Source organism: Saccopteryx leptura, chromosome 2 (assembly GCF_036850995.1).
Source record: "Saccopteryx leptura isolate mSacLep1 chromosome 2, mSacLep1_pri_phased_curated, whole genome shotgun sequence".
NCBI lineage: Eukaryota > Metazoa > Chordata > Mammalia > Chiroptera > Emballonuridae > Saccopteryx > Saccopteryx leptura.
The window spans coordinates 347,398,834-347,408,037 of NC_089504.1; the positions used below are offsets into that span (position 1 = coordinate 347,398,834).

General features: G+C 47.7%; 1 protein-coding gene across 1 annotated transcript; it reads right to left on the minus strand.

Annotated features, from left to right (window-relative positions):
- Nucleotides 1-3,033: 3,033 nt before the first annotated feature.
- Nucleotides 3,034-8,555, minus strand: RPL19 (ribosomal protein L19). Its single transcript, XM_066364324.1, has 6 exons — nt 8,432-8,555; nt 7,497-7,603; nt 5,320-5,442; nt 4,374-4,494; nt 3,978-4,088; nt 3,034-3,239 (listed from the first exon to the last, which is right to left on the minus strand). Exons 1-6 carry the CDS (start codon nt 8,434-8,436, stop codon nt 3,116-3,118), a joined length of 591 nt encoding a protein of 196 aa, XP_066220421.1. The 5' UTR covers nt 8,437-8,555; the 3' UTR covers nt 3,034-3,115.
- Nucleotides 8,556-9,204: the final 649 nt, after the last annotated feature.

The following is a 9,204-nucleotide window of genomic DNA, read 5'->3' on the forward strand; positions in this document are numbered from 1 at the left end:
TTTCATCAGAATGTTACTTTAGGGGATCTTCCCCTAAACTAGAGGAAGTGCTCTGGGAAGGGGCTGGAGGTCCATGGTGAAACGAGGTAACTTCCAGGCCTGGGATGAGCTTCAGAAAGAAGTAACTAAACCCAAAGCTTTCTAAGAGCTAGGCTCCCACAATCCATAACCTTCCTGTTCTCCCCCAATCTCTCCAAAAAAAACCTCTGAAAAGTGAGGCAGTTTTCTGTAGCGATGTGTGAGAGAACAGCACCATCTCCTGGTCCAGGGTGGAAACCGTCTTTGTGCTGCAGGTAGGAGCCCGGGTGCCATTCCCATGCTTGTTACCTTCTCCTATCTGAAGGGGGTAGAGGTGGAGTGGACTCCAATGCCCTTCCTTTTCTGGTCCATGACTGGGAAGGAGGTGTCCCATGCTCCAGGCTGGGAGCGTGGCTAAGGCCCTTCCCCTTCTAGGCCACAGCTTCCTCACTTGGGATGGCAAAGGATTAGAGCAAGAGCTGAAGACTTAAGTGCACATAGGCTGCTCGAGTGGCAACAGGGAACTCACGATCAGTGCTTTCCTCCCAGGTGCTGATGCATGTGGGTGGTGGGGGTCCTCTGGACCTTTCTGAGTCTGGGCTTCCCTGCCTTGGGCCACCAACCTCCTCTACCCTGTCCAGTCTGGACAAGGACAATCAAGGCAGAGCTGGAAAGGGCTCTGTTGCCCCCAAGACCACTTTAGCCCTGCTTTGCCCACACAAGTACAGATGGGAACATCTGCTAAGTCCCATCCCTTGAAGGCTGATCGGCTTCATATTGCTCCCCTCAAACAAGAATTCCTCAGGGGAGGGGTGGAGGGCAGAGAGGTAAGTAGGATGAGCACATCAGTCCAAGCTGTGGTCAATATAAAGGTGACCCCTTCTATGCAAACTTCCTCCCAACGCAGACCTCATCTGAGTTGACATTCCTATATTTAACTGTCCAACTGACCTCTTCCACCTGGACATGTCCCTCAAACTGCCACCCACTCAGATCTAAAACTCAGTTCTTCTAGCCCTTCTTCCCACTTCAGTTGGTTCTTTCTTGTCACTAAAGGCATTTCCTGCCCAGTTCTCCAAAGCTCAAGGTTGGGGACCAACCCAGACTTTTTCCTCAGCCCCCACAATCAATGTCTACAGTCCTGTTTTAGCCCTGGCTGGGCAGCTCAGCTGGGTAGAGTGCTGTTCCAATGCGCCAAGGTTGCAGGTTCAATCCTTAGGGCACATAAAAGAATCAACCAATGAATGTGTAAGTAGAACTAATTGATGTTTCTCTCTCTCAAAAATAAAGTCCTATTTTACTTCCTAAAGATCTTGAATCAGCCCTGGCTGGTTGGCTCAGTGGTAGAGCGTCGACCTGGAGTGCAAGAGTCCCAGGTTCGATTCCCAGCCAGGGCACACAGGAGAAGCGCCCATCTGCTTCTCCACCCCTTCCCCTCTCCTTCCTCTGTCTCTCTTCCCCTCCCGCAGCCAAGGCTCCATTGGAGCAAAGTTGGTCCGGGTGCTTAGGATGGCTCCATGGCCTCTGCCTCAGGCGCTAGAATGGCCCTGGTTGCAACAGAGCAATGCCCCAGATGGGCAGAGCATCACACCCTGGTGGGCGTGGCGGGTGGATCCTGGTCAGGCGCATGCGGGAGTCTGTCTGACTGCCTCCCTGTTTCCAACTTCGGAAAAATACAAAAAAAAAAAAAAAAAAAAAAATCTTGAATCCATTTTCCCCCACCAACACTGCATTATTGTGTACAGTATATCCGATATCACTACCCATGTTTTCTGCAAACTGTAATTACAATGTTGTAGACTAGAATCAATGTCAATGTACAAGTACTTGGCTTACAGAGCAGATACTTTATTGAAAAATTGGCAATTACCAATAGCTGCAACATAAAACCTTTCTATTTGCAAAAGGGGATACAAATTAAGCAACTTACAATGTCTGATAAGCTTTCATGTTATGTGCCTTTTTCCCAATTTCTGAGAACCTTTTCTTTTATATCCTATGTGATGGGTATAAACCAAGAAAGCCTGATAGGACAGGAAGGAAAAAAAAGATTTAGAAACTGGGATGCTCAAAATGACAGCTTCAGTTACACCTCAATAAAGCTGTTTAGAGCCCTGGCCATCCTTGGTTGGTCAGAGCATCATCCCATCTGCAGTTGTGGGTTCTGTCCGGTTAGGGCACGTACAGGAACAGATTGATGTTTCTGTCTCACTCTCTTCCTTTCCAAAATCAATATAAAAAACAAACATAAAGCTGTTTAGAAATAGCTTAGTCAGCAGTTAAGTCTGGGTGTCATAAATCCTGGACAGACAAGTTACTACTGGTTCCCAACCAACAATTGAGACCACTACCAAGGTGCCACTCATGCTCTGCTATAAAACCAGTTCTGACCTGACCAGGTGGTGACACAGTGGATAGAGCGTCAGACTGGGATGCGGAAGGACCCAGGTTCGAGACCCCAAGGCCACCAGCTTGAGCGCGGGCTCATCTGGTTTGAGCAAAGCTCACCAGCTTGGACCCAAGATCGCTGGCTTGAGCAAGGGGTTCCTCAGTCTGCTGCAGCCCCATGGTCAAGGCACATATGAGAAAGCAATCAATGAACAACTAAGGAGCTGCAACGAAAAACTGATGATTGATGCTTCTCATCTCTCTCCATTCCTGTCTGTCTATCCCTCTCTCTCTCTCTGTAAACAAACAAACAAAAACAGTTCTGAAGCACAGTATTTTGGAGATTTGGGTAGAAGCCATCTCTTCTCTCCCTTCAAAGTAGGCCCTGCACCCCTTCTAAAACAAGGTAAAAGAAAAAAAAAAAAAACCATAAAAAAACCAAAAACACAAAACATCCCTATCTTTCATGGATGGGGGTTGTGAGCCTGACCAGAGGCCAGGAGCCAAGGAAGAAATGAAACAGGCACCCTGGCAAGGGCTTGCATCCCAGTCCTCAGTGTGGTTAGTCTGGCCCTTTAAGTAATAAAGACCCACAAACAGCCAGAAACTTTGGAAGCAGCAGCGAGGTAGGTAATTGAAGGCTACTTTATTGAATGATTGACCCATGTAATTGCCAAGGCCACTATATACAGGTAAGAGAGGTGGAGCTTTATTTCTTGGTCTCTTCCTCCTTGGACAGAGTCTTGATAATTTCCTCCTTCTTGGCCTGGAGTCGCTCTTCACGGCGCTTGCGAGCTTCCTTGGTCTTAGACCTGCGGGCCTCAGCCTGGTCACTAAGTAACGGAAAAGAAAATATGGGTCAGTTTGAGAACAGACACTGCTGCCCTGGCCGGTTGGCTCAGCGGTAGAGCGTCAGCCTGGCGTGCAGGGGACCCGGGTTCGATTCCCGGCCAGGGCACATAGGAGAAGCACCCATTTGCTTCTCCACCCCCCTCCCTCTTTCCTCTCTTCCCCTCCTGCAGCCAAGGCTCCATTGGAGCAAAGATGGCCCGGGCGCTGGGGATGGCTCCTTGGCCTCTGCCCCAGGCGCTAGAGTGGCTCTGGTTACAGCAGAGTGACCCCCTGGAGGGGCAGAGCATCGCCCCCTGGTGGGCAGAGCATCGCCCCTGGTGGGCGTGCCAGGTGGATCCCGGTCAGGAGCATGCGGGAGTCTGTCTGACTGTCTCTCCCCATTTCCAGCTTCAGAAAAGAAAAAAAAAAAAAGAGAGAGAACAGACACTGCTGGGAGATGGGAGCACATGCCCAGAGCTCTCTTTGAGTGTAGTCAGTTTGAAGAATATGAGCTGCTTGGGTTACCAAGAGTTCCCAGCTTAACCAGCCTCCAGTCCCTACGCCGACAGTGATGGCAGGTGGTGTAGGGGTGTGTAGAGGACAGAGGAACATATACCTCTAACAAGACTGCACGAGTCAGAATTAGGCATTAGCACATTTAATATATCTCTAAAGAACCCTTATAATAAAGATCAAAGAACTGGCCCCCACAACACAGTCCAATTCCTGAAAAAACTTACGCCAAGAGCTTCTTGCGAGCCTTGTCTGCCTTTAGCTTGTGGATATGTTCCATGAGAATCCGCTTATTTTTGAACACGTTACCCTTCACTTTCAGGTACAGGCTGTGGTACCTGCAAGACAGAAGGAGTAGAGGTTCCAGTCAGCAGTGGGATCAGAGGTTGGATCCTCCACACAAGGTTCCTCAAGCGTGGAGGGTTCCTTTCCTCTTTTCTACTGCTCCATGAACTACTTCCTCCTAAACCAAGACTCGGCAGTTTCTAGACAGAAGAGCTTGTCTGGCAAACAAAGAGAAACAGAACAGAATGAAGAGTTTTCTAAGCAAAGAACAATTCATTAAAGCAGCAAATGGGTCCGGGGGGGGGGGGGGGGCACGACAAAGAGGAGGGTATGCTTACATGTGGCGGTCAATCTTCTTAGATTCACGGTATCTTCTGAGCAGCCGGCGAAGAATTCTCATCCTCCTCATCCAGGTGACTTTCTCCGGCATTCGAGCATTGGCAGTACCCTTTCGCTTACCTGCAGGGAAGATGAAGATGAGTTATGTCCACTCCAGTGCATTCAGGTCTCAAGTGAATTATTAAAGCCAGCTGGATTGGTCATAATGACAGCTACCAACTTCTGAAACACTATCCTTCACTGGGTCATGAGCCAAGTTCTTTGCTCATTTTAAGTAATACTGTTTTCATTTTACACAATGATCCCAAATATTTCTTTTACTTACTCAATTAAAAAAAAAAGACTTTATTATTCATTTTTAGAGAGGAGAAAGAAAGGCTGGGGAAGAGAAGTGGGAAGCAACAACTCAGTTGCTTCTTCTACGTGCCTTAACTGGGCAAGCTCAAGGCTTCGAACCACTGACCCCAGCATTCCAGGTCACTACCTTATCCACTGCGCCACCATAGGTCAGGCTACTTACACAATTTTTAAGGGGCCACAAACAAGGCAATTCCTTTCCATCTGCCTCACGCAGAATGTGGGCATGAGATGGGGTGTGCACCGAGGCAGTATGGTAAGCCGAAAGGGGCCTCAACAGGTGGTGCACCTTCATCTCCCTAAATCATCCTGATCTTAGAAAGCGGTTTTAGGACTTACCGGACACTTTCAAGTATCCAATAGAATCCCTGATATAGTGTAGGTGCTCAATAAATGTGACCTTTTTCTACCAATACTTTCAACACCAGTGCCAACTTTCTGATTTGCACTCACAGAAAACACGTCAAATATCAGAGTGAGAAAAGGGATCAAGGGTAGAAAGAATAGAAAGAAAAAGGCCCTAAATACATTCCAGTCTAGACCTAAGCATCTATTATTTAAGTCTCAGAGGAAAAAGAATGCACTTACCTATGCCCATATGCCTGCCCTTCCTGCGGGCCAAGGTGTTTTTACGGCATCGAGCCCGGGAATGAACAGTCACAGGTTTCCGGATGATCAGCCCATCTTTGATCAGCTTCCGAATCTGCTGACCTGGAAAAACATAACGCACCTGGTCAGTCAGGTGGGGCCTAGCCCCAAGGATGCCAGTCACAACCCAGAATTTATTGTCTTTTTTTTTTTAATTCATTTTAGAGAGGAGAGAGAAAGGGAGAGAGACAGAGAGGGAGAGAGAGAGGAGAGAGAGAGAGAGAAGGTGGGGAGGAGCTGGAAGCATCAACTCCCATATGTGCCTTGACCAGGCAAGCCCAGGGTTTCGAACCAGTGACCGCAGCATTTCCAGGTCGACACTTTATCCACTGTGCCACCACAGGTCAGGCGTTTTTTTTATTTTTTACAGAGACAGAGAGTGAGTCAGAGAGAGGGATAGACAGGGATAGACAGACAGGAATGGAGAGAGATGAGAAGCATCAATCATTAGTTTTTCATTGCGCGTTGCAACATCTTAGTTGTTCATTAATTGCATTCTCATATGTGCCTTGACCGCGGGCCTTCAGCAGACCGAGTAACCCCTTGCTGGAGCCAGCGACCTTGGGTTCAAGCTGGTGGGCTTTTTGCTCAAACCAGATGAGCCTGCGCTCAAGCTGGCAACCTCGGGGTCTCAAAGCTGGGTCCTCTGCATCCCAGTCCGACACTCTATCCACTGCGCCACCGCCTGGTCAGGCTTTATTGTCTCTTTATTCCCTATTTATTTTTATTGATTTTAGAGACAGTGAGCAAGAGAAAAGAAACATCAGTTCGTTGTTCCATTTATCTGTGCATTCATTGGTTGATTCCTGTATATGCCTTGATCAGGGATCAAACTCACAACCCCAGCTTATCTGGATGACACTGCCATAAAATGAGCCAACTGGCCAGAGCACAACCCAGAGCTTAAATAGAAGAGGCCACAGACATCACTCACATCCCCAGCCCAGTGGTCTCAAAAATGGTTGGAAATAATGGAACTGTTTGGTTTTCATTAAAAGAAACACATCCCCCTATTTTTAGATTAGGATTTTTTTGAGTACACATTACAAGGCCACAAACCCAAACTGATTAAGAATTTCCCATCACTCAGCCAAACTTTTATCAGGTTCCTGAACCTTCTACGTTCATCTGTGCACTTTCTTGTAAATTCTAGTTTTAACAAAAACACTGTTTCAGTCAGTTTAAAGCCCCTACCCTTGATGTCAGATCAGGTTCCGCATCGGTCACCATTCCCCAGGTGACAGCTGATCACCCTGGTCTATCTTCAGCAAGAATCCCATTAGGTCCGTTTAGCCAGAATCTCTACTATCTCCTCATAACTTTCCATCCACTGGCCCTGCACAATGGGGTGCCTTGGCTATCAATTCCTACGTGTCCATGCTATATTTGGATTTGAGCCCAGTCTCCCAACTATAAAATCCCATTTGCAGTGGTCCCTGTACCTATCAAAACGATCCTGAATAAAGTCAGCTTTACCATACTTAAAAAATGAATCCTTTTTTCTATAACACTGAATGACAGTATTGTGGGTATGTCGATGCCATCCTTAGAACTGACACATTTGCTCTGTACATGCCAACAGGGTCTACTGAAGTCTGTGGCCCCAGGTTGTGTTCCCACTTCATATTTTCCTTGGCCATCTCTTCTCCCCAGTCCCTGTGCTGTCTCTTCTTCAATCCTCCACATAGCTATCAAACAAACTGTCCACTCAGAACAGTCATTAATATAATACGGGGTAGTTCCACTAACTTCTATCCTGTCATTTTGGCAAATGACAAGGCATTTTGCCTTGGGATCTCTATATTATTTTTGTGAAACCTCAATTTTATAAGACCCGCCCTCCAGACTATATGAGCTTTCCTAGGCTGGTTAAGAGCCACCATAATTGTGTCAGGCCCTGGCCTGCTAGCTCAGTTGGTTAAAGCATTTTACCAACATCCCTGGTGAGGGCACATACAAGAATCAACCGATGAATGCATAAAGAATTGGAACAACAAAATCAATGTTTCTCCCTCCCTTCCTCTCTCTTAAAAACAAAACAAAAACACAACTGTCATCTTTCATCCCAAGAACCAGGGAGTATAGGGTACAAAAGGAACATTGATCCAAGAACTCACGGGAGTTGGCATTGGCAATTTCGTTAGTCTCATTGGGGTCCAACCAGACTTTCTTTTTGCCACAGCGGAGGACACTGGAGGCAAGCCTCTTCTGAAGCCTGAGCATACTGCGACAAACAGAAAACAGTATCAGGCCCTGGAAGCCATTCCTGGGCAAGAATGAGCATCCCCAACAGGACCAGCCCTTCAGCGTTTTCCAATGTTGTGAAAGGTGCACATGGAAAAGTGGACGTGCATATATACTCAGTGTCAAGGGCAAACACATCCCCCTCCACTAGGGCTGTGCCACCCACACCACCACACACCCAGACTAAGAATCTTCCCTTTATTAAAATCTTTCTCCACTGGAAAATGAAAATAATGAATAAAATTAAGATGAAGAGGGAGCTTATGCCCGTCCTGGTAGTCAGTTCTAAAAACAAGTGTTTCGTATTAAGACTCCGAGGCCGGTAGACCTGATTTGCTAGCCTAGTCCTTTGCTTCCTGGGCTCGTTTTCTTCGTCTTATCACAGTAATAAGGGTCTTAAGAGTTCTCTTATGAGCGGTCTACAGGGGTGCCAGGGATCGCCTCACTCTTCGCAGTCGGAGGTCTGGGATCCAAGTCACATGGATGCAGAGATCGACTCGAATCCAGGTGCGAGTAAGGGGGCCATGGCCTAGTCACCGCCGCTTCCTTTCCTCTGCCTGCGTGGGTCGCCCCCGACACATGTGGGGCGCCGCCCCAGTCCCGCCGCGGCCTCAAGTTCTCAAGACGCTCCCCCCACCCCCACCTTCTCGAGGCCGGGGCCGAGTGCGCTCCGGCCTACCCCAAACTCCGGGGCCCGCCGCCTCAGGGCTGCCTCCACCTCATCTCTCCCAGCCGGGGACACGGTACCGAGTCCCGCAGTCCCGGGGCAGTCCGGTTCAAAACAGGCCGGAGACCCAACAGTCCTCACCTCATGGCTGCTGCCGCAGCGGGGAAAGGAAAGAACTCCCTTTGGCCAGGCTCCTCCCATTATCTGTAAAGGGTAGAGCCCATCCTCTGCTCCACTTACACCCGTATTCCCTTGTTGTCCTTTTACCTTCCGCCACCCTAAACTTACTTATATCCTGTGGAAAGACCCGAAATTATAGAAGCCTAATATCTAGAATCGTTTTAAACTTAAAATCATGGAAACTATACCCCTTTGGTAAGGCAAAGTGGTATAGTCTGACTTCCTACTAGGCATGCGCAGCAAGGACGCCGGATCACGTGGGTAGTGGAAGCCGGAAGTCAGCTGGATTGCGCAGATGGGATGGGAGGGTTTTGCTGGAGTAACTCAGTCCTTGCAGTCTTCCGGTATCCCTTGTACCAGTGGCTGACCAGGGGTAGTCAACTTTTTTATACCCACCGCCCACTTTTGTATCTCTGTTAGTAGTAAAATTTTCTAACCGCCCACTGGTTCCATAGTAATGGTGATTTATAAAGTAGGGAAGTAACTTTACTTTATAAAATTTATAAAGCAGAGTTACAGCAAGTTAAAGCATATAATAATACTTACCAAGTACTTTATGTTGGATTTCCGCTGTTTGGCAGAATAAATCTTTATAAAACAACTTACTATAGTTAAATCTATCTTTTTATTTATACTTTGGTTGCTCCGCTACTGCCCACCATGAAAGCTGGAACTTCCACTAGTGGGCGGTAGGGACCAGGTTGACTACCACTGCCTTATTCTGTGGAAGGATG

What these genes read in the sequence shown, in the direction of transcription:
- RPL19 (XM_066364324.1), bottom strand. An exon ending in AAGAAGATTGACCGCCACAT is followed by an intron (nt 4,089 to 4,373) that starts GTAAGCATACCC and finishes TCTGTCTTGCAG; the next exon opens with GTACCACAGCCTGTACCTGA. An exon ending in GCTCGCAAGAAGCTCTTGGC is followed by an intron (nt 3,240 to 3,977) that starts GTAAGTTTTTTC and finishes TCCGTTACTTAG; the next exon opens with TGACCAGGCTGAGGCCCGCA.